We start from the raw sequence: 24,831 nt of genomic DNA on the forward strand, positions 1-24,831 counted from the left end.
TCTTGTGCACAGATTGAATCCCTGCTTTCCCGCGACAGAGCAGAAATTCAGCTGCGGGGGTGCCGCAGATAGACGGCTTTCATAGGCTGTAATAGAAGCCTGCGGGAGCCGTCCGTGCGGGAACCCAGCAGAAAATGGAGCATGCTGCAGGCGATTTACCCACATGCGCGATCCGTGCGGCAGGAAAAAAGGACATCTGCGGGTATTTACTTACCTGCGGGTGTCCAATGCGGGATGGGTGCGGATCAGCATGCGGGACACCCGCACAAATTTCTTAAAATATAATTAGCCAGTGGACATGAGGCCCAGGTCTGCAGCATGTCAATTGGCGCACTGGATTCTCAGTGCAGATTCCTCCTCTTCACACGAGCAGGTAGTTTCCACACCACAAAGCAAAAATAGTGCAGTTAGTTTTTGCGCTGCAGCAAGTCCACCCTGTGTGAACAAACCCCAAAAACTGGTATTTTGTGGCATGTTTGGAGAAACCACTTGTCCTGTTAGTTATGTGAGCCATTGAAAATGGCTCGTTTGCTCCTATATAAAACAACAAGTCAGTCTGAAGTTCATACCTTTCGCATTTTTTATTTATTTTTTTTCAGATTTCAAACACAGTATAAAGAGACATTTCTACAAGAACAGCAGTACTGTATTTCTCATTACACTAAAGCTATATCTTACTGCTCTTTAGCCCTCAGGTCACTGGCACGGTCTGGATGATCTTAGTGTGGGCAAGGCAAAAAAGAAAATGGTCTGCTCCCCATGCAGTTGTTACAGGCGAGAGCACAGGACTCTCCAGCTCAATTCTCAACAGCCAATAACCCTTCCTCCTTCAGAATTGCATCTCATGCGGCAGAAGGGTTAAGCAAACTTGTGCACTAAACGACTAACAGTACAAATACATGGAGCAGGAAATGTCATTGGTGGCTGGAGTCGAAGAGACTGGACAGCTTTGGGTGGAGGGGAAATTTGGGTTTGGGAGTCAGCACCTGTTAAGGGATGTTGGAGTGTGGGCGAGAGGACTGGGTGCGGATTAGTTGGATCTAAGTGTTAAATGGTCATATCACAGAAAATGATCACAAACCTCACACAATACCAGACAGGTGATAGGATTACGTTACAATGAGATTCGTGCACCCCCCTAGTCATGTTCCCTTCACTGCATTGAAGGATTAATAGCAGTAGAACAGTCAAACGTTAACTCCCAAAAGTTTTGCAATTTTTTTTTCCTTTACCCCCCAATCCCAAAATTCCTGTGCCAATTTCCAATCTGCTCCAGAAACCCCTCTCCTCAATGTGCATTGCAGCTGGAGATCTGGTGAAGCTCAACGGATGGTGTAGCGGACATAAGGGACCTCCACATCCTCTCCATCGTCATCATTGCAGCAGAGCTCAAACACCAGAGCTTTCACGTGTTTCCCGATCTTCTTCTTGGACACTTTTGTGACAATTTCAGTCATCCTACAAGAAGGAAAATACTGGAGGGTTAATAGGAGCGCTGCAAAGACTGTCTTGTCTCATACTGCTGTGCAACCAACTCCCAGATTTGATTCCATCACCCAGCTGAAACTGAAAACCATCAGCATAATGGGAGGACTACTTAGTGCACCACTCGATGCATTCAGCGGTGGGTATAAGCACTAACAGGGTAACAGCAAGTAAAAAAAAAACAAAAAAACAAAAGACAACTCATCCCCCCCACCCCCACCCCCACCAGACGCCTACATTCCCAGTCGGTGAGTCAGCTACCTTAGGCCTCATGCCCACGGCTGTGATGGACTCTGCCAGCGGAATATTGCAGCAGAGTCCATGAGGATGCCCCCCAAAGACCCCATTGCTCACCTCTCCAGATCCACCGCGCACATCCCGCCTGGTGAGCCAGCGCACACAGTACAGTGCGTGAAACGCCAGCAGTGCAGAATGACGTGGCCGGCAGTGGGCAGGGACGCGTAATCCCGAGATACTTCCACTGTGCTCACAGTGCAAGTATAGCGTGACCGCCGGCTTCTATTGACTACAATGGAAGCCTGCCGCACGTTTTCCCCTAGGCAATTAGAGCATGCCGCGGAATTCCGCAGCGTGAACATCGAGCCATTAGGTTCAATAGAACCTAATAGGTGCTGCATAATGCCGCGGATTTCCGCCATGTGAAATGCGTCAGAAATCCGGCTGTGGGCATTAGCCCTTAAGCTTAGCTTACAGGGCTCAAAGTAGCTGACAGATTCCCTTTAAGGCCAGGGCTACACAGCACCTTTGGTTGAGATAGATCACATCTCAGAAAAGTTGTATGGCTTGTCTACAACTTGTCGTCATGCGAATGTTTTACAGCTACGAGTCATCTGTTAACAGCAAAATTACAAATAAATCGCAATCAACTTGCAGTTGGTTATAGTAAGGTTGTGTGCAACCAAATATCCTAGTTTGGGATTTTTTGCAACTGTTGTGTTGCAGTAGATTGTAATGACAATTAGATGCAATGTTACAATATGACACTGCAGTCTTCAAAACAACAAGGCCAAAAGTAGTCTTGTAGCCCTAAACCTAAAAGTATTAACTACACAGAAACACATAAAAACAATAGAAGTGAAAGTGGCAAATCTGATTGGTTGGTACCTGAGCTAGAACACAGTCAAGTAAAAGAAACGGAGGAAGGAGGATACTTACGGCAGTTCAAGACGTTCTTTCAGCTTAGCAGCCTGCATGAAGAAGGAGTACAGCATAGACACTCCCTGGGACAACATTGTGATCTCCAGCTTATGTTCCTTCTGCAAATAAAAACTTACAAGGCTCATACATAATCCAAGAGTTAATCAATGACAGCTAGTCACCCAAGCAGGTCATACAGTGCGAAAGGGACTCATGTCTCCATTTCCCACCTGTAACAATCCATGAAGCTGAAGTGACAGAACTGAATACAGAAGGAGCACCCCAGGCTCAAACTGAATTGAGCCTGAATTGATGCCATAGGGCATCAAAGTGCCAGACCAGAACTTTTTCTTAAAAAAAAACAACAAATTCACTTTAGAAAAACACTCACCACCTTTGACGCGTGAGGGCAACATGTCAAAAGTGTTGATCAGTGAGGGTCTGGGTGCGAAGACTACCACTGAAATGAAGGGGCTGCAGCGCTCACCCCTTCGCCATCTTCATTGCTTATTGGCTCCTCTTGGCAGCTGAAGACAGATGCAATCTGTCTAGAGAAGCCAGAGTCCATCTTCAGCAGCCGAGAGGAGCAGACAGGCTGTGAGGACAGCCAGTGCTGAAGTGAGAGCTACAGACCCCTTCATTTCAGCAAACAGCTGTGGTTTCAGAGCCCAGACCCCTACTGATCAAAAATGTGACATATCAAAAGTCTTTTTAAAAAAAGTGTAGTTACTTTTTAAAAGCTCCAAAACATTAAAGGAGAGTGGTACAAATTGATTGCACACCTTGAAGTAGTCCAAAAACTGTTTTAAGGTCATCTCCTCTCCATTGTCCTGGATACCCTTGACTTCAAACCGGTCCCAGAGAGTCCATTCATGTTCATAGTACTGTGAAGAGTTTGGAAAACTGATCAGTGGAGCTCAAGTTAAAGGGAAGCAGCAGATCAATAACACATAAAATGACCACTCAACCTTGTGCTTCGGCGCTGCAATGGGTTCAGAGAAACCAAAGAAAGGGAGGGCCAGGTTCATGAAACCGTTCTTGAAGGATTCGATCTTCTTGTGTCCCTGAACAATCTTGTAGAGCTCCAGACATACGAGGCCGACGACCGCCGCTGTGGTCGTAGCAATTGCTGGAATGATCTTCCCTGCGATCAGCTTGCTCTGCAAAAAAAGCAGGAGAGAAGATTAAAGGCAAAACATAACTTAAACAAATCAGGATCTTGTCCCTCAAGCAGCCTTCTCTTCCTCACTTGGCCCTGGTATATAACCTATGGTTTCCTAGTGTTCTTACCAAGCTAGCTGTGCAATAAAGACACCAGTCGATGTCCAGGCACCTTTTACCGATAGCTCATTATGAAAGGACACTAGATCCTCCTTCACACAAGAGCACTTACCTTGTGACGGTCCGCAGGTGGGATGTCATAGTTTTCAGCTCGCAAGTTAGAAGCAGCCACAATGAAGTCCATATGAAAATTTGTGTCATCATCCTGTAAGAGAGAAAAAACCCATTAACTACAAAAAGGAGTGAGTATTCTACACCTAGAGAACCAAACTGATATAAAGCAGGGGGGATGGAAGGTGACATTACTGAAGGTGCGTCAACTGACTCAAGAAAGCCTTAAGCACAGGAGATTGACCCTCTAAATCTGTGTAAACTTTTTTCCAGCCTTGCTCAGAAATATATACTTTCTGGCTATGTTCACAGGTAATGTAGATTGGATGGGACTGGACAAAATCAGTTGCAGAATGACCACAGGATTTGCTGCAAAACCCACACATTTTACTTGCAGATTCAGTCATAGATTTCACCCTATGCATTGGGTCGGTAGGTGCGAGACTTAAGGCCACATATGCGCCTCTGGGAATTTATGCAAAAGGGAGGATGGAACAATGTTAACTGCACCACCTACGAGTCAATGTCAGACCTAACAAGCCTTGTAACATGAATGGGCATATAAGCCAAAGCCTTCTCCAAAAGGAACAGATAACTGTTGGGGGTGTGGGTTGTCCCTCAATGTACAGTACGTCTCTGGTTGGCTGGTTGAGAGGACTAGGAGGTGGGTCAGGAGGGGTGAAGTTTCTCTTCAGGGAAGCCTGGTCAAAGGTCAGACATTGACTTGCAGGAATGCTGCCCAATAGGCGGTGCTGTAGAGCCATTATTCCATCTATGTAGGTTTCGCAGAGGAGCATGCATGGCCTCCTAAGTCTCCTCACACCTACTAGATGATCTAAGGAGAAGCTGTACCCCTTCTCACCCATATCATAGGCATCTCACCCAAGAATCTACTGCACACTGATGGGGCAAAAACCACCAAAACTGTATTCCTTCTGGAGAAGGCTCTGGCTTATACTCCCAGTCATTTTTACAAGGCCAGTTACAAAGTTAAACACAGAAAATATATTTCTGCAAATCAGATAGGTGGCGCTATGAACACATTGTTCCATCTTCCAATTAGCACTCTATGCATTCAAGGGGTGATATCTGTGATCAGAATTGGCTGTGGATTTCAAATCTGCACGTCGAGATTAAAAACGGTATCCACCTTTTAACAAATCTCAACAGGGAGGTCTTTGGGAAACTATGTGCTTGTACTAAAAGAAGTTTCCATTAAAGGGACATTCATCCTCCATGCACAGGATAGGTGATGTGTCAGGTTGCTGATGGTCCAACTAATTGGAAACCCCAGTATCACATGACTAAGACACTCAAATCCCCTGTGTGAATTGAGCAGCAGTACACATGCATTAAACACCATTCACTTCTATGAAATGGAGGGCAATAGCCGAGTGCATCAATCTCAACCTCTCCTATAGAAGTGAATGCAGCAGTTGGTTACACGCACAATGCTGCTTCATTCAAATGGAGAACTCAGGTGCACCGTCTCCAGATCACCAAAGGTCCCAGCAATTAGACAGCTGGGAGGGAATAAGTCTTTAGTGGGAAAACTCCTTTAAATGGACAGCCCATTGATTTAATATAATTGATAGGAACTGTATAGTAGTGCCTTCTCCTGTGGCAGCACAACTAGAGTGTTGGGATAATGCTAGCAAGAATGGATTGCTGGTAAAGTGCAAATCTAGGATGTACTTTTACCTTTTCAAAATCAATGGGAAACATTCTGAAACCAGACAGGCTTTCTGGCGTAGGGAGATTCTGCTTCAGCTCCTCCAGACGACTGTCATCTAGAAAAATTAGACCATGGGTCTTTGGTTAGCTCCATTATCCACTTGTGTAAAATTTCTCATAAAGCCATTTCTTTGGAATTTCTATTGATAACCAACCTCAGGATTGGTCAATAGTTGATCTGCTGGGGGTCTGCCAATTGAGATCCTAGCTAATCATTGCCATAAAAGTGTATGGAGCGGATGCAGGTAGCACCAACCCCTATGTAGTGGGCAGCGCTGGTAATTACAAGTGCAGATCTCATTGATTTTAATGTGAGCTGTGACTGCAATTACCAGTGCCAGCCACTACATAGGTGTTGGAGTGATCAGCTTCCGGTCTATACACTGTTGTGGTGCCAACAGTGAGCTCTGAACAGCTGATCAACTTCTTGAGGAAAGGTCATCAGTAGAAATTGCTGTGAAGGGGGGTGTGGAAGAAACAAACAAACACCCAATACCCAATGAAGCGTGTGCATTTTGCATCTCTTGGTCCGATACGTGGATTTTCACTCCAGATTTGGGGGTGAATTCTGCCACTTTGATAAATTTGAGTGTATCTACGAGGGCAGCTCTGTCTGTGGATCCAGCAATACCATAGGATTGTGCAAAGAGGTTAGCAGCTGCTATGATATAATCCAAGTGCAAGGTCTGTGAACACAAAAAAAAAGGTTATAAGTCACCCTATAAACTCAACCACATTCGACTACAACTTGTCAGAACTTACCGTGTTCCCATCAAAAGACAGTGCATGAGGGCATCTTTTAGGACCAGACCAGAAGGGCGCACCAGAAGAAGTCAGCTAAACAAAACAAGGTACAAGCTGTAAATCTGGATTCTCTGATGATCAGCATTTAGATAAGGGATACGATGTCAATGGCTGCCAACCTGTTCTGGTGGGAAGTTGTGCAGGAGCTGCCGGATGTTGTTGGAGTACTGTGTATGCCAGTGATTACAGGCCCAGGATACACATTCCGTCCAGCTCTTGGGTCTGTCGGTTATTAGGCTTTTGTACACGGCTTCAATCACCTCCAGAGGCTGAGAGCCAGGCAGCTTCAGTGTCCTCTCCATGAATTTAGGGTCCCTGTAGACAAACATGAACATTGATTAAAGAGATTGAACCAAATTCCAAGTTATCCCCTTACCATGTGGGGTTACCTGTCACCTGTGTTCACTGTGAAGAACAAATAAGGCCCCATGCCCACGGCCGTGATGAACTCCGCCAGCGGAATATCACATCGGAGTCTGCCACGGCGCCCCCCCAAAACCCCCATATTCACCCCTCCGGACCTGCTGTAAACGTCCCGCCTGACAGGTCGGCGCGCATGCGCAGTTCAGCGCTGGCAGTGCAGGATGACGTGGCCGGCAGGGATGCGTATTCACGCAATACTTTTGCTGTGCTACAACCCACACACTAACACTCACGTTAAATACTGATTGACATTTTCTGCTGGTTGCTTGAAGAGTCCCTCAAACTCATCACGAGCCCACTGAAAATGAAACAGAAGCAGCGGTTGATTCCAAGTTCTCTCATCTCAACAGAAGTAGAATCTATTACAGATAACACTTTCCCCCCTTTACCAACAACTGCAGAACTAGAGAAATCCCAATACATTTAACCTCATGTTTTACTGCTGTCAGATATGGACTGATGAACCGGTCACATTGTTACGGCTAACATGTATATCCATCTAGTAAATGGTTTGCAACGTATGCCATTTGAAAGGCTTTTCCACTAGTTAGAGCAAATGTCAGAAATCTGATAAGTGGGGTTCCACACTAGGAGAATAGAGTTCCCATACTAAAATAAAGACCGCTGAAGACGTGCGACAGGGTCATCATTCCGTTTCTGCCTGGGTATATCATGTCACCTGGCAAATGAAGGAAGGGTCAGGGAAATCCTGATAGTTGGGATAGTCAGAGGCAGAATACCTACATATCAGACACCCTGTCACTGCTTTTTGTTGGGGAGTGGAATTAAAAAAAAAAAAAAAAAAAAAAAAACAAACAAAAAAAACACCCGCAGCAAAAAGCCCTTGTGTGTTTATTATATAGTCAAGACAACCAGTCAGGCGCAGATCCCAGCTTTTCACATAACAATCATCGCTCAGTGGGTGGAGGCAGAGTATGCTGGGGATCGTTCTGGTCTGCCTGCCTCCATTCACAGTAGCCAAGCAGTTGTTCATAGACCGGGGGTTTGCATAAAAACCGAACAAAACGGAAAATACAGCGAGCAAACAAATTTATCGCTCCGTCTGTGCAAGCATTTACACTGAACGATAAGTTCAGATTTTTGGGCGAATCTGAAACATTGGCCCATGTGAAAGGACCCTAAATGATCACCTTTGTGATCTCTTGTGCAACCACTAATCTGAATGATTATACACAATTAGATGCATTGCTCCAGGCAGGGTAGAGCAGTGCAGGCATAGACTTCCATATGATGCGACATCGGCCATGAAGACACACAAGCCAATGTGTGTTGTGCATGGGTCACATTCTAGACAGCTGCACACGGCATTCACTGAGCACTTCATAATGTCAGACTGCATGGGAGAGTATCCCAGCACAGCCCCTTCAACCGTTACACCACCCTACAAACCTGTTCCTAGCAGCCATGCATCTTTATCCAGTTACCTGTAAGGTATGTTCAATGGCATTGGGGAAGTTTTTCAGGGTACATATTGGTATGGACTTTTCTGGTGGGTCCTGGCTTGAGCTGTAGGACTCTGTAAGGAAAGGTATAACAACTTGGACATTCCCTTTGGTTCCCAATGTTCCAGATTCCAGAAGGGGCGTACGGTAGTACACACAGCGACGGTCCATATACATTCCTATTAACAAAAACAATAGAATGGAGTTTAAAAAAATGCTCAAAAAAAATGAAAAAAAAAAAAAGCAAGACAGGTGATCTTTGTAGGACTGAACTAAACAGTACAAAGCAACTGCCAGTCCCTTCAGGAATATTGCCATGTGCCTCGATGTTTCTTACAAGTATACGGGCATAGCCTACGTAATTTATGAATTGTGTGTTGCCACAGATCTACTTTGCATCGCACTCCGCTCCTGAATTTACAGTAGAGTTAAATCGTTACTTGATTAAACCTTATGCATGGCTATGGGATCACTGGAGGTATCTGAAAAGCATCAGAATAGCTACATATTGGAACCAAGACCACCCCATATTTAAGGGGAACTTGTCAGGTCAGCTGTCCAGCCCATAGGAATCAGGGTATAGTGACTTTGTAAATCATCTTTTGGAAACTCTGCAGGACAGGACTGGAAATGAGTCAAATTAAGATTTCCAAAACCACTAAACCAATCAGTGTAAGTGACAAACTGATTTCATTGGTCTGTCACTTTACTCCGCTGCCCTCAGTCCTGGCAGGTCAAGGGACCAGACAGGTTCTCTAAGTGGGTCATTCAGATTACTACAGTTTAAAGGAATCCTGCCAGTAGTAGAGATCCATCATCATGGACGTGGTGCCTCTGCATTTGCCATGAGATCCCCTTGAATATAATCCTAAATAGAGTTATATACAATTGCAGTCTACTTACTTGCATCCACATTGTCAAGTGCATTGGCCACGCCATCAAGTGCTTCAAAGAAATCGTCGTCATAAACCTTCTCCGTCTCTGTGCCCACACGATTCTGGTGCCCTGTGACATTCAAGCTTGGGTTCATCTGCTTAACCGCTGCTGCTGCAGTTTCAGATTTCATTTTCTGGTAATAGACAAGCAGCAAAATCAGCGAACTGGAAAACCAGAACAGTTTCTACACAGCCGCTCTCCAGAATAGTAATGAAGCACTCACCGTAACATCCCAAGGTCTGAAGAGGAACTGTCTGTTCAGGTTGGACTTCTCTATGGTGTCCATGTCTGTCACAATAACCTCACCACCTTCTCCTGCCCCCAAGCCGATCATGGCAAAGTTTTTCAGCAGCTCACATCCGATGGCCCCAGCACCGACCTGCAATACAAATATTGCTTGAATGTCACCAGTTCAGACAACCCCTTTGTTTGCAGCAAGGCAATGAAATCTTCTAGTGCCCATTGAGGCAATGGGCCCTTTGTGTAGTATATGGACAAACTGACGAGATACAAGGAAGCGGAGGGCACATACCAAAAAGTACTTCTGTTTGCCAATTTTTTCCTGAAAGCCAGATCCAAATACAGCAATTTGCCCATCATAGCGAGATTTCCTCTATTGGAGGGACAAAAAGCAGAAAACATCAGGAAGCCGCCAAAAAGCTTAATACAAGTCACGCAATGAAGCCGTCAAAGAGACTTACAGGGCTGCATTTCTCCTCATTCAACAGAGCGTCTTCGTTTTCTTCAGGTAAGCACTCTAGGGCATCAAAATACAACCACTGCATGACTGGCATGAACTTCCCTGACAAGGCCTGCAGGCGGAAAAACATTCAGAACCACCAATGACAGCATAGCAATTTGTAAGCTGATAGGCAGATGGGTGCATGCGCTACCTTCATGGCTTCCTGTGCTGCTAGCCCCCCAATGAATGCATTGACAGGGGCAAGGTTTCCAGTGGCCTGGAAGGACAGCTTCTTCAGAAGTCCTTCCTTCAGCTCCTCCAGCTTTGCTGATCCTGACAGTTTGTCATTGATCTCTTTGGTAAGGGTCAGCAACTCATCAGCATCAGCCTGTTAATGAAACAAATCATCAATACAGATCTCCACAGTCCAGCAAGCAAAATAGACACAAGGCGTGGACCCAGACCTCATTGCGTGGCTTTGGTAGCCGGCCGTTCTTTTTCTGGAAGACATGCAGGCTTTGGAAGCCCAGGTGCAACTGGGACGGGTGGTCAAACTTGGCAAAGTCTGTAATAAGGAACTCTGGATCCTGGAGAGATTCCTTTAATGGTTTCTAGAATATATACATAAAAGAGTGATCAATTTTTGCAGATGAGAAAAGACAATAAAAAGAAGGCTGAGAGGAGACTTAATAGTGGTCTACAAATATCTGAAGGGCTGTCACAGTGCAGAGGGATCAGCCCTATTCTAATCTGTACAAGGAAAGACTAGAAGCAATGGGATGAAACTGAAAGGGAGGAGACACATATTAGATATTAGACAGTGAGGGGGATCAATGAGTGGAACAGGTTGCAATTAGAGGTGGTGAGTTCTCCGGTGGAAGGCTTCAAACAAAGGCTGGACAAATATCTAACCGGGATGACTTAGTAAATCCTGCACTGAGCAGGAAGTTGGACTTGATGACCCTGGAGGTCCCTTCCAACTCTACCAGTCTATGAATAAGTTTGACTACACAATCTCTAGCAACTCTACTTACAAAGCTGATTTTTTTCGGCATTTTTACTTGGCTGACAATGCCCCCACGGACGTAGTCGGAGAACTTTGTTGTGTCGCAGATGCTGAATGTATAAGGTCCTGCAGGGAAAAGAAGTTGGATGATGCAACTTGCCACATACAAATGCAACACTGAGGGACACGTTACTGCAATACAAGAGATCATACCTAGTACTTTGATTTCTACGGGATCAGCATTGTTCAACTCCGTTATTCCTTGCAGTTCAGTGAAGGTTACATAATCGCCACTTTCAAAGCCGTGGCGAGCCTCATCCAGGCAGGTAACAACGCCCGGGTTATCCTAAGGAAAACAAACTCCTTGCATCAAACTGCACTGTCCAGCCAAATGTACAAATGAAGGTGGGCTTACATGAGAATCTTTCAGATCGTACGCCAACAACTTGCTGTAGCAACTAAAAAGGTATTTATACTAGGCAATTATCACCCAAATAATTGCTAGAAACCGTGAATTCAGGAGATAGTTGTCCCATGTACATACAGCCACCGACAGGGCAGAGAGAAAGACCAAAAAGAGTCACTTGGGTTTTAGGTGAGCTAAAAGCCGAGCAACTCCAAGTGTTCATCAGCCCGTGGAAATAGGCAGTCAGTCATCTGCAGACGACCGCCCATTTGCAGGGAGTGAGGTGGGCAGCCGGAAGAGATCTCCAGCCGCTCCCCCCTTCATTCTCTGAACAGCTATTGCTCCTGTGTGAGAGCTTCAGCAATAATCTGTAGGAAGGAGGCCGGGCGCTTACATCACCCATAGGCTCCCAAGTTAAATTAAAAAGTCTATACGCAGCAGAACACTTCACTGGGTGCCTCTGTATGGAATAACAGACTACCATTCCATATGGCTGAACAAGAAAAGGTACATACCAACCCAAAGCCAGCCAGGGCACTTTATGGACTGTCGACGACTAGCAGTCTACGGATAGGTTTGATACATGTACTGGGAGTTATCCAGATGCATATACAAATGCAGGGTGAAAGCAGCCTATCAGACTACATTTGTGGATACTTTGTCACTGCAGAATGAGTGATCCAAGGATACGGACGAAAGAGGTTTTTGTTTTGTTTTTTACACTATTTGTTCAACAGTTCCCGGGATGTCTAGTTTTCATACCTTTGTAATCATTGAAATCATGGCACTTAAGGGCTGCTCTCCATTGGGGTCCAGTACAACCATTTCATCACCAAAGTCACAGAATAGCTGCCTGCAATGGGGAAATCCAGAAGGGTTCAGTGCATGAAGTTAGATCAATCCAGAGTGTTATAACAACCAAGAGTCCTCATTTATTCTACACTAAGCCTTTTGTAGTTCCAACTGGGGACATGCAGAATTAGCAGACATTCCAGATCATGTGAATGAAGTGGGGTTCAGATTTGTTAATCTCACACTTTTTCCCAGCCATGTGAAAGCGGCCTTAGTGTAGAATGGCCCATTTCAGAGTTAGGATAGAAACAGAAGTCTCTTATCTAATGCGAACAGTCATGTTGGCTCCTTCTTACCCCCTCATGCAGTTCCCATAGTAAATTTCCCATTATACCTCCGACTCGTCAGAGGTACAGGGAAGATTTTCACAATACTGAACTACTATGCGGAGCTAGGAGGGGTTAGATCAGTAAAAAGCCCCTCAAGGGGACACACAGTCCATGCCACTGGAACAGATTTTAAATGTGGAGTTGCAGTAAGTTTCACCCCGTGCATGATGAGCCGTGCTAACACTAAACCAAACCATGACGTAACCCTAAACGTAACCGCCCGCGGGTCTCGTGAAGTAGCACTCATGCACATCTCCAAAGGGGAGTCTGTGCACGGCTGCTTAAGGCAATCCGCGTGCACGCTGTGTAGTCACATGCTGCCGAAGAGCCAATCAGGTGGCTCTAATCAGCAGCGCCGCTTAAGTGCGGCTGAAATACCAAATATGCAGTCGGGGCTCCATCCCAGTGCTGTACTTGGTAACCCCCGGACAAAATCCCAGTGTGAACACTCCAACATCTCCAGTGTATCCCATGAGCTGCAGCTTCACACTGCTCCCCTGCCTCCTGCTTGTAAGAGCCCACAGGGAAGCAGGTGAAGCTGGAGTACACAAATACACTGAACTCTTGACAGTATAGACATTTATGAGTCAGGAAGGTTGTACAACTGCCTATAATCACTGTATGGGCTCAGTTACGTTCCTGCTCCCTTAGAGAAGGCAGACATGTTCTCTGTATCAGCGCCTTACATGTGAGGGAGAGGGGGCACAGAGGAACAAGGAGAATGGTACCCGAGAACTACCAGGAGGGGCAGATGGGCAATTTCACCAGACAGGGAAGACTGACACAGCCTGCCTACACAAGAGTGCAACAGGTAGCCACACTAAGAACGTGATACAGCGGCCCATAATGAAGACTCAAAACACATGGATGCAACAGAGCTGCGATAATGTGATTACAGCGGCAGGGTCGTATGTAAAAGTGCTGACTCGAGCCCAAATGCCACAGATCACAATCCGATCCAGCATCTTTGTTTCACCCCATCTCCAACTGGCAACTACAGAAATCTGCAGTCAGGGTGCAAACCTAAGATGTCTTGCATGCTTTGCACCACATTTACCATTGGCTTTTAGGCCGCCTGCACACGGGCAGAAATCCTGCGGCGGGATTTCCGCCACTGAAAGCCTGCATAGGAGTGCATTACAATACACACTCCTATGCAGACGGCTGCGGTTTGGCCGCGCGAAATCTCTCGCGGCAAACAAACCGCTGCATGTTCTATTTCTGTGCGGGGTTCGCAGAGCCCCGCACAGAAATGTCACTCACCCGGCCGGCGGCTCCGGTCTGCGCCAGCACATGAAAGAGCCGGGACCGCCCGGTGCGGGTAAGTACGCGCTCCTCCTTGCAGGCGCTGGGGTTGGGTCCCGCAGCGAGAAACCTCGCCGCCGGATCCGACCCGCTCGTCTGCAGGCGGCCTTAGGACTGTGTGGCTCAAATGAAGGGAGAGGTGGAGCACGTGTGCAATCACTGCGGTCCTTGCTTCAGAACAAGCCACAGCTCTGTTCTAAGCATCAGTGGGGGTCCCAGCAATCAAACCCCACAGATGGGCAATCTGTGCCCTATCCTGTGGAAGGGCAACAACATTATCAAGGTTCAATGCATAAAATTAATCACTCACTCCAGATTTTGACTTAAAGGGATTGTCCAGCTGTAAACTATCGATGGCCTAGCAGGATAGACCATCAACAATAGATCAGTAGAGAATCCGTTACCAGGAATCTCCACCAATCAGCAATTCTCTGGGCTGATGCGATCGTGGACAGATTTGATTTTTTTTTGCAGGAAGACAGCTCTGTTCTCTCTGCAGTGGTCAGGCTTGGTATCACAATTTTTCTTAGTTTCAAGTGGAACTTGGCCCGCAATATCAAGCCTGACCACTGCAGAGAGAACAGTGCTGTAGACCGCTGATTAGTAGAAGTACTAGGAGATGGATCCCTGCCAATCTAATATTGAAGACCCAGCCTGAGGCTAGACCATTAATAGTTTATAAATGGACAACCACTTTAAAAGGGGTATTCAACTAAATGGCATTTGTGCGATATCCTTAGCGTATGCCATGAATGCATTTTCTCAAACACTTTATAACCAAACAATAAATCCATCCTACTAGTCAAACCAGTAGCAACAAATTTACAGACTCACCCGAACAGACCCCTGGTGTCGGCCACAATGAACTTTATATTGTGACCATGGCAGTAGTCGCCCACTCGCAGCTGTTCGTCTAGCGTACAAGAGGTGAGAATCACAAGCTGGGAAAGAGGAAAAAAAAATAAAAAATATTGAGGCAACGTACAGAAGAAAATCAGGCTACAAACAACCTGCTGAGTAGAAATACCATATTTTATACCAATTGCTATTCTCTAAGACAAGACTCTCCCTGTTGTGTCTGCAAGGAAGCTTCTTGGCTCTGAACAGTTTAGCGCACCCCAGGGGTAAAGACATGCTACAGGATATTTTCCAGCGCCCCTGGACACTTTAAGCTGTTGAGTCCTTAGAAAGTTTCCACCCTGAAATTAGCATTACTACTTCAACCAAAATACTCCCCAAATTTAAAGGGCCTTGCCCCACCGACAGGTTCCCCTGAGGCCAGCAAAGCTTGATACAAGCCTTAAAAACACCCAAATGCGGTACTTACCTGGAAGTTGGAGAGGAAGTCTTCAGTCAGGGAACTGCTGGAGGCACATACAGGCACATAGGTGTTCAGTTCTGCCAGTCTAGGGTGGGCTACCTCTGCCCGATTCTTGCCAAGGTCTTCCTCATGGAGGTAGAACTGTAACACAAGAACACAATCAGCAATTCAGTACCAGAAGACTAACCTAAAAAGGGAGTTCTACAGGGCTTCAGACATTCTTTCTACTGACATTAGGATTAGCGATTAAATAGATGATCAATGGGTGCCCACCACTTGAGACCCCGGCCAATCAGCTGATGCCTGGCATTATGGGCAGTGCTGGAAGCAGATAGCACTGTCTGCATTGTAGCGATGCAGTTTGTACTGCAGGTGCAGTTCCCACTGAATTTAGTAGCTGTGCCTGCAGCATTAAACCTGGCCGCTAAAGTATGGACAGTGCCATCAGCTTCCAGTGCCGCCCATGCTGACAACGGTGCCAGGAATTAGCTGATCAGCAGGGATCTGAATGGCGGACTCCCCAATGACACCAAGTTTAAAATGTCCACGAGTCCTGGACAACCCCTATAAGGTGACCAGAAAGTCTACAGAAGGCTGCTGACCTGAGAGGAGAGGTCTCCCCATTCTGTGTTTGCCTGGTCATGGATGGTGACGGACTTCACTCCTCCCAGGATAATGTTCTTTGCAATCTCCACACCGAGACCGCCCATCCCTGAGATGAGAACATTAGAGTTCTGCATCCGTTTCATGGCTTCATGGCCCAAGACGTACCTGAAAGACACAAGACATTAACAAGATTTTTCTGGGAAGGGAATGGTGCAAAACAAACAGTATGGGCCTCCTAAGGCTGGGTTCACATGGGACAAATTGGCTGCGGAATTCTCGGTTGGCCGCACTGAAAGGTTGCAAGAATTCTGCAGCTGCGGGTTTTGGAGCTGCGACCATCTCTCCCCGTAGAAAGGAGAGGGCCACTGCAAAGGGGGGTGGGGGGTGGGGGGGATAGACATGCTGTGTCTTTATTTTCCACGCCGCATGGCCGTTTCCGCACGGTCTGTCCACAGCGTGTGGATGAGATTTTTGCAAAATCTCGTCCACTTTGCTGGCTAATCCCAGGATTAGGAACTGTGTGCGGAATTTCCGCAGCAAACGCGTCCCGAGTGAACCCAGACTTAGAATTAGGTGATACATGTCAGAGGTCTCATGGCTGGTCCAGTGTCCCCCTCTTCCCGTCACTGCAGGCTCGCTGCACCCACCCATAGGGACAAGGAGAATGAATGGAGTTGCAGATATACGGTACCACTCCATTTATTTCTATGTGGTTGACTGAATTAGGCAAGGCATGGGAGTGTCGTCAGCCGCTCGCTTTGCCTGCGTGGTTACTGTACAAAATATAGAAGTGCAGACAAACCTTTTAAAAAAATTAAAAAATAAAAAAGGGTTTTACAGACTCCTGTGAGAATGGCCTTACTGAGGCGGCCTTGCATCCCCCAAACCCCGGGTTGTGCCCAGCTCATACTCACAGCTGACGAGAGTAGAGGCCCTCATCGATCTCGGCGTCATTTCCATTCCGAGCCATGCCCTGAAAGACAATCCTAAAGGTTAGCACCAGTGAAGATCCGCACTTGACCTTTAATCAGCGCTTTGGCGCCCGGACACTCACGTTGGCTGGCGCAGTCTGCTCTGTGCTCACAGAATTGGAGGAGGCGCAGTTTGAACCCGTCTTTGTATCAGATACAGCCACGCGACGCTTCTTAGACACCGGCGAGCTGGACATCTGAGGATAAAGGAGACCGATCACGTTACAAGACAGCCGGCCCATGGAATGATCAAAACCAAACAATTATACCCCCTCCTCCGCACAGCAGCTGCTTAACACCCCTACTCCCAAAACCAGTAATGGAGGAGAGGATCCAGACGGGCACCGGGCCAGCCATTTCTCTTAGTTAGAAGCCGTACGTCTTCTCCAACCGCAGTAACCACCTGTGAGGAGTGGCTGAACCTGGCGACCCCCCTAAAGTGCGTCATATAGCCCTCCCCAGACCGGGTATGTTGGCAAGGGAGTAGAGATGAATGCCCTCTGCAGGTGGAAAATGTGCAAAACCTATGTTAAAGATCAATCCCCGCCATCCGCACGTGGCGGCGGAACACGGCGACAGCCAAGAGCGCCGCTGACCCAATGAACACTTATAATATCTGTCCCACCCCGAGGATGATGGGAGTACCCCGTTGCAAGGCATTCCATCCCCAGCAGATTCCGTGCGGGTGAACGAGGCCCTTTCTGTGCCACTCAGCTTACAGCACGGCACAGACCTTACCACCCATGACTGCAGCGGCATCTACGAGCCGAGGCATACCGAGGAATTGGAAATCCACACTAGTTTCTCTGCCGTCTGAACTGGGTTTTGCATCGTACGGTTCTCGTGGGCTTCAGTAAATAAGGGTTCAGCGGGATTACTGGGGTCTATCGGGGAGGGGACGCTGCACAGGATCTCGCCAACAGTTAATTGAAGAGGTCAGTTAAATGCCGCAGCATGCCCGACCACCGCTCCGGTCACATGTGGGTGTGGAGTGATCAGGGGGTGCAGCGTTTGGACCCCCCTGATTAGACCCTTAACCTCATTCTGTGACCATCCATTGACCACCACAGAGGCATCTACTGGAGGCTACTTGTGGACTGGTCACGGGTCCCTCCACCAGCCGCCATGTTTAGGACCAGAGTGCCGAACAGCTTGTGGGTAGATTGTACGAATAAGGGGGCCGCCCCTACAGAGACATTACTGGAGCAGAGCGGCTGACCGCTTATCCGTAAATGGCACATTGGCGATTTACAGGACATCCGTGAAAATAAAGCGGCCAACCGACGCACGATGAGTAGTACGCAGCCCGCTTCTATGCTTACTGAGGTGCGGGGCTTATTAGTGTGAACGTCCCGTGTCATGCAGGATCAGGCCCCCACAAGAGAACATGATCCCCCCTCCTCACCTGGCCTGTCCTTTTAAAGCAGAAATTATAATGGGGGGGGTCCGATTTGCAGGAAATAAAAACAAAAACTGCACTGTACCGCCAACGCTTCTGTGGTGAAGAGAAAGACGGCCCAGACGGACAAGTATAACACCTGCAAGGTCTTCGCCCAGGATCAGATTCCGCTGTGGGCTCTGACCTGCCTGTGGACATGAGGCCAAAGACCAAGTGCCCATTGGCGATTTATTATAGTGGGATCCGCACGCACGACAAGCTTTCCATAGGATAACTTGGGTGCAGCCCGCGTACACGAGCGGGAGAAAAAAAATCTGCACCAAACCCGGTCCATGTGACCGTCCCCGCAGCCTCATCCAGAGCGGATTGTTGCTACCGATTCATCAGGAATCAGCGCCAAAGTTTCTACGGTGCGGACTGCAGAACAGCGCGGCGGGTAGAGATAAAAGTGAATGGATTCCACGCCAGGAAGTCAACATGCAAGTTCGCCCAGCTGCACCTCAGCGCCAGACGTACGCCATGTCACCTAGAGGCGGACTTCCCACAGTGCACCACGCACAAACGCGACGAGCCGTCGGGCGCCAATGCCAGATACAGTCTACGCAGCCATCACAATGGCTCCCATCAGGTACGTCCCGCAGTATGCAGATGAGGTTCCGTCATCTCCGGCGCACTTCGCTGCTACTGTAAATGCGGCCGGTTTTCCGACTAAAGTCGATGTACGCCAATGCTGGCTTCACGCGAGCGAGAAAACCAGGTGAGATTTGTGCGTTGCAACGCACAACTATAAGCCCTCATTCATGAGCGATGTTATCCTGCGCCACGCTGCGGGTAGCACATGGCGGCACGTCCCATCTTGTGCGTGCCCTTGTCCCCGGTGGCAGCTGCGGCGCATCCCCTGCTAGGCGCACGTAATGCGATGTTTTCCCCATTGAAGACGGGGAAAAGACGCAGCGGCGGCGCATAGCCTATAACGTGCGAGACGAGGAGTGAAAACGCGTTTACAGACCAAACCTGGAGGCGCCCGCGTGACTCCGCCTTAAAGGCGTCATGTAAACGGGTCCCCGAAAACGATTCATCGTGCGTCCGACCGCGCCGAGCGATACGCGGGAACAGGAAGTAAAAACCGGCATCCATCAGTTTCGGCGCCGCTAGGAGGTGCTTGTAGCCGATGCCACAGACCGCGGCCCACCAGCTGGTATATGAAGCCCCCGGCCCTGCAGCACGCCAGCTGCCCCAGGAGCGCAGGGGTTAATCCATTCCAGGAAGAGGAAGCGCTGGGTGGCGCCGGCCGTCCGCCTCGTCACGCCCCGGGCTGGAATCCATCACGGAAACACAGTAAATGAATTAAACCCGCGACCCCCGACAACATCCGTCACCACGGGGGGCGCCGACGGGCAGCCAGCGGGGGATCGTTGCCGATAGCAACCAGTCCGGAAGTGAAACTGGCAGCCTATACCCCTCCCCCATCGGGTTGAGCCAAAACTTAGAGCTCCGCCGGTCGGTAAACGCCGCACGGTCAGGTTTTACGACGCTGCGGAAACACATCCGTCGCCAGCGACGCCCCGGGAAGCTTTACGGACACCGCCGGGCGCCTTGGCGAGCGAGAAGAGTCCTGATGCAGGTGGTGGTTTCGGCAGATCGCCACGGAAACGAGGCCTTCAGCAACGAGGCGCAACCACCGCCGCGCTACGTAACGCTTCACGGGAAATAACGATAATATTGGGGTTCGGGGTGAGAAAAAAATGGCGCAAATGAAAGCGCAGAAATGTCACATCAAATGTACAGAAGCCCCCGCGCCCAGCGAGGGGGAGGGGTGCGAGATACGCCGTATACACCGCGGGATACGGCTGGGCTGCGGCCAGGCTCCACACAGTGATACACCCTGCGGGATGACTCAGTGACAGCAGGCTGCTGGTCGTCAGGGCTGCCGCGGTCACCCGGGGGGACTCCGCCAGACCCCACCACAGTCCCCCACGACCTCCTCACTCCGTCCGGCACGGCTCACTCACCAATCCCACCGGGGCGCGCCCCGCTCTTCTCCCTTAATTCCGCGCACAACCGGCTCCGGCCTAACACAAAAACAAGATGGCGGCTGCCCGGAACACGGCAGAAAAGAGCGCAGCGCGCCCGGCCTCATTAATATACAGCAATGGGCGGGGTCACCCTCCTCCAATAAACGCCGAGGATTCTGAGAAACCACGCCCACACATCCTGCGTCCGCTCTGACAGCTTCCAAACCACGTGTCTGCGTGTCACAGGCTGGGGACGGGCTAACGTGGAGCGCGCCTCACCTTGACACGTGAGCAGCGCCGACCAATAAGCTTCTGGAACAGGAAACTAAAATGGCGTTGCGTTCCAACAGCCATCCTTGTCAAATATGGACGTCTATTTTTTTTTTCTCACCACTTAAAATAACGGTTACTCCTGCATAAATGTCGCGACAGCGTACTTTTTTGTAGTCAATACACCCCACCCCCGAACTGGGCTTAAAGTTCTTCACGCAACCCCTTTTAGATCTAGCGGTCTGCGCATTAGGGCCTCCAGCTGAGACTACAACTCCCAGCATTGTGCACGAATATTCACAATGAGTTACAGAGAGCGACTTCGGCTAAAAGTCTGTCCGAGCAACATAAATGGCAGCCGGCATCAGTTCGCGGCTTCCATTTCCCAAACAGGAGTAAGGCCGGCTTCACACGGACGCGTTTGCGTGCGCAATTCGCAGAAAAGAGAACACATTGGTTTCAGTGGGTTTGTATACACTAGAAGTCAATCAGGTGTACGCAAAAATCACACGCAATGAGATGCGTGAAACTGCGCAGTTCCACAAAAAAAAAACAACAACAATCATCAAGGACTCAGATGAATCAGCCATTTTAAGCGATGCGTCTTCTGGTCCTACGCAAATGAACATGTCCTGTGGGCAGAAAGACTACAGCGAAATACACAATACGCTCGCAAAAAGCCTCGTTCAGTGCGCAAATACAATGCGATAAGGTGTGCGCATACAGCGGCCTTAGGAAATCAAGGGTTGGAATCCGATTAGTTGCCGTAGTTTTATATCCCGCGAGTGCGATATTATCTACGGCATAGCTTGCCACCTATCAGGCTGCTGCGTTTACCGTCGCGGATGGACAGCGAGGGGATTTGGGAGACGTAATGGCGTGCGTGTTGGGGGAAACCTATTACTATACGAAGATATGATCACTTGCAGTTACAGCGTCAAAGCCTGAGGCTGCACTACTGAAAACACGTACTGCAGCGTCCAACTGAGCACCTATATGGATATCCCACCTATAGGAGCCCAAAATCTGCAGATTTCAGGTGGTTTTTAGGTAAAAAGTAAAATTTAGTCAAAACATAAATGTTTACTAAGGGTGACACTCGGTAGTTTAGCTCGCCTTCCCGGGTCATACATCAGCGTTCTGATCTTTATCAGCCTGGCAGGCCGCGCTTCCTGCGGTACAACATTTACACGACACGCAGGGACATTTTTCGGTTATTGCAACATTTAGTCGAAAACTAACAGAAAAAGCTGTGGGGTATCACAAGCGCGCACACCGCCGTGGGGTCAGCAGGATACACCGTCCATGTCTGTAGGCTGCTGCACAAGCATGGCCGTCGCTGCTAGCGCTTTAGTTTTCCTGAGAATAGCGCAGCCTGGTAAATAGCGTTATTAGACCCTGCTAACGCTCGTGTAATAGCGCCACTTTTCGGGCTACACCTGAGCCTGCAGCTCAACCATTTCGGTAAAACGCAAGTGTTGGCGAATGCTGCAAGGGCTTGTGTAACAGCAGCAGCCGCAGGGTACAAGCACACGGCCGTTCGATAGCACATAAACATGGCGTCCGTGTGCTGCCCGACGTACGGGACACCGCAGTCACATGTAATATTTCCGTTTGAGAATTCAGACAAGAGTCTCCCCCCTCCCCCCCTCAGACTATTCAAATTAAAAGGCCTGCATTCATAACTCATGCAAATAAACAGGCGCCAAATTTTTAGTCCGAAAATCGGATTAAAAAAAAAAAAAAACTGCGTCTGTGCGCTTGTGCGTCTAGGTTGCTATTAAACAAGCAGCGTGGCTTCCGCTAGAGTTTTCCCAGACAGTTGCTGGCCTTAACCTGCAATCACGTTCTGGCAATTCGCGCCATTACAGGAGCGTCAACAGCGCTCCCGTCTAGCGGCCTCACATGTCAAATGAGAGTTATAACAGATATTTGGGGACTATTGTTGACCAAGTTGTCAACTGTGTGAGGCGGCACTAGACCAGCCGACAAACCCATCAGCACCCGTTTACCACCTGATGGCGGTTTTGTGCAGCTGGATTTTTTTTTTTTGCTGCCATAATAATGGGCGATTCTTGAAGAATCGCCCCGAAATAGGATGTGCAGCAATCTACACAGACATTAAAGATAAATACGTTTTTAAGAGTAATGCAGCGGTGCCCATTGTTTAGGTGTGCAGGTTTCCTGCGTATTCACCGCCGCTTTTACTTCCATGGACGATCGCGGTGCGTTCTACACGGCCAAGGACACGCTGGCATTTTTTCATGCGACCGAACACTGCATGAAAAATATGCAGATGTGAACGAATGGGTTCTATTCACTGCGTAATACACCAATTCTGTCCGTGTGAATGGGCCCCAAGGGTCCCTTTACTTGGAGACATTTACTCCCCCTAGCTGCAGGACTCTAGTAGTACATGCAGGGGGCTCCTCTTCTCGCAGTTGGCTGCAGCTTTGGGGTGGCTGCAGAATTACAAGTTACCTCCTATCTACAAGGTAGGGGATAACTTACTGAAGCCCCCCCCAACAATCCTGAGTACTGGGGGTCCCGTGGACCCCTCTGATCATCACCGTGCGGGAGGCTTCTCAAGCGCTTGTTGCTCAGCTATCTCCACAATCCCAGTGAACATTAATGGCACGGTGACATACTTGCGGGACCAGCATTTTCCTCGGCACTGTGAGGGGTGCAGTAAGGACGATGGGGTGGGCACTAGACCCATGGGATCGGTGAGGCTCCCACCAATCAGCTTGTAATTCTGGTACAACCCATTTAAAAGGGATGGGGGCAGAGTGGATATTTATCACTGGGTAGGGGAGAACTGCTTGATCACTGAGACCCCCAATAATCACTACAACAGGGGTCTCACATCTCCCTCTAGGATCAGCAGTCTCGCTGCTCCATTCATCCCTATGGGCCTGTAATTACCCCCCACACTGTCTATCTCACTCGCCCTATATTATTCCCTGCTCCTCCTCTGGTATATAATACAGGTAGGGTCTCTATAGAGGCGCTCTGTAAGCTGCAACTGTCACAGGGCATGCTGGGAACTGTAGTTTCCCCAACAGCTGGGAAGCCACAGGTTGCAGATCACTTCCATACAGCGCCCCCGAGGAGTACAGGAGCGGTCAGGACATAGCATCTGCACAGGGGACTGCCTCCACGTGTCCGGGGACTGAGTCTTTGTGCGCCCCCACTTCTATTATGCGGGTTCATCCACCGCACACGTGCTGCATATCACCCATCACAACCCAGAATCAGATCCCCGGAGCCGGCTTTGGCCTCGCCCGGCCTCCCCAGGATCTTACCTGGTTCCCGTTATCACACAATGAATTATCACCGTCCCTCGCCGGCCGCTCCTCCATGTCTCCCGCGTCGCACTTTATGAAGTCACGAGAACGGCGCATGATGTGGACGTCAGTGAAGCTCGGGGGGTGTACTGGCATGACGTCACTGCAGGAGCGACTGGGTGGGAGAGACCGCTTTTGGTGTGGAGGGGGTTGGATGGAATGAACCATGTGTAGTGGCGGGGGTGTATGGAGAAAATGGAGAACATGTAAACTCATATGAGAGGGGTTTTCTCAGGGTTGGAAGGACCCTTATAGCTGAGAGAGGGGGACCCTGTAAGGTGGCTTTATATGGGGCAACTACATTCCGAATAGGTGCTTGATAGAGCGAATGTACGCGAGGCTGTTCTGTGTGAACACGGCCGCCATGCGCGTCACGAGCGGGAATTCATCCACTAGTCGCTTTGTTTTAGGTCACCTAAAAAAAAGTTGATTAATTTTCATCAGGTAATCGTTGTTTTTCAGCGATTCACCAACAACTTTGCAGAGAGATGTGCGCTCGTCCAGCGGGCGCCTCTGCCCGAACGCTGACCTTTTTTTGAACATTTTGAACTTTTTTGACTTTCCGCTTTTTGCTTCCCAAAAACACATAAGGGGGCGTGGTCAGCGGCGTGGCTTATGACATGGTTTTTTTTAGGGCGCCTGCACATTGGCGAGAAAATCGTGCGAGACTTACGCGCTGCGAGATGCAGTTTAACACGTCCGTAACGGGGCCACATTAGTGCCTGTATTATGCTCGCTGTAGGCGGTGTATCTAACCCTATCCTATGTATCTAAGCCCTTCATGGTGCGTTGCTTCATCCCCTTATCCTGGTGCTACATTTATCAGGGAGGAGGGGTGAGAAAATGGAGACAGGATAGAGTCGAAGTAAAGGCCCATTTACACGTAATGAATGTCACTCAAAGAAAGTGCGCGATAGTCCTTACAAG

At 48.7% G+C, this 24,831-nt stretch overlaps 1 protein-coding gene across 2 annotated transcripts; it reads right to left on the reverse strand.

Moving 5' to 3' along the window:
* Positions 1 to 562: 562 nt before the first annotated feature.
* Positions 563 to 23,979, reverse strand: UBA1 (ubiquitin like modifier activating enzyme 1). Of its 2 annotated transcripts, none has more exons than XM_066580439.1 (26): positions 23,863 to 23,979; positions 16,957 to 17,070; positions 16,817 to 16,875; positions 15,899 to 16,067; positions 15,303 to 15,437; positions 14,810 to 14,916; positions 12,252 to 12,342; positions 11,297 to 11,429; positions 11,112 to 11,209; positions 10,542 to 10,688; positions 10,289 to 10,465; positions 10,097 to 10,207; positions 9,928 to 10,008; positions 9,619 to 9,774; positions 9,363 to 9,528; positions 8,442 to 8,638; positions 7,230 to 7,294; positions 6,693 to 6,888; positions 6,532 to 6,606; positions 6,266 to 6,455; positions 5,737 to 5,825; positions 4,037 to 4,129; positions 3,612 to 3,803; positions 3,426 to 3,527; positions 2,662 to 2,762; positions 563 to 1,458 (listed from the first exon to the last, which is right to left on the reverse strand). In XM_066580439.1, the coding sequence occupies exons 1-26, from the start codon at positions 23,959 to 23,961 to the stop codon at positions 1,323 to 1,325; spliced, it is 3,279 nt and encodes a 1,092-aa protein (XP_066436536.1). In that variant the 5' UTR covers positions 23,962 to 23,979; the 3' UTR covers positions 563 to 1,322. The 2 variants fall into 2 exon arrangements, with proteins under 2 accessions (XP_066436536.1, XP_066436537.1); XM_066580440.1 differs by lacking the exon at positions 23,863 to 23,979 and adding an exon at positions 20,285 to 20,411.
* Between the last annotated feature and the right edge of the window lie 852 nt (positions 23,980 to 24,831).

This window comes from Eleutherodactylus coqui, chromosome 10 (assembly GCF_035609145.1).
Source record: "Eleutherodactylus coqui strain aEleCoq1 chromosome 10, aEleCoq1.hap1, whole genome shotgun sequence".
In the NCBI taxonomy this organism is placed as follows: domain Eukaryota; kingdom Metazoa; phylum Chordata; class Amphibia; order Anura; family Eleutherodactylidae; genus Eleutherodactylus; species Eleutherodactylus coqui.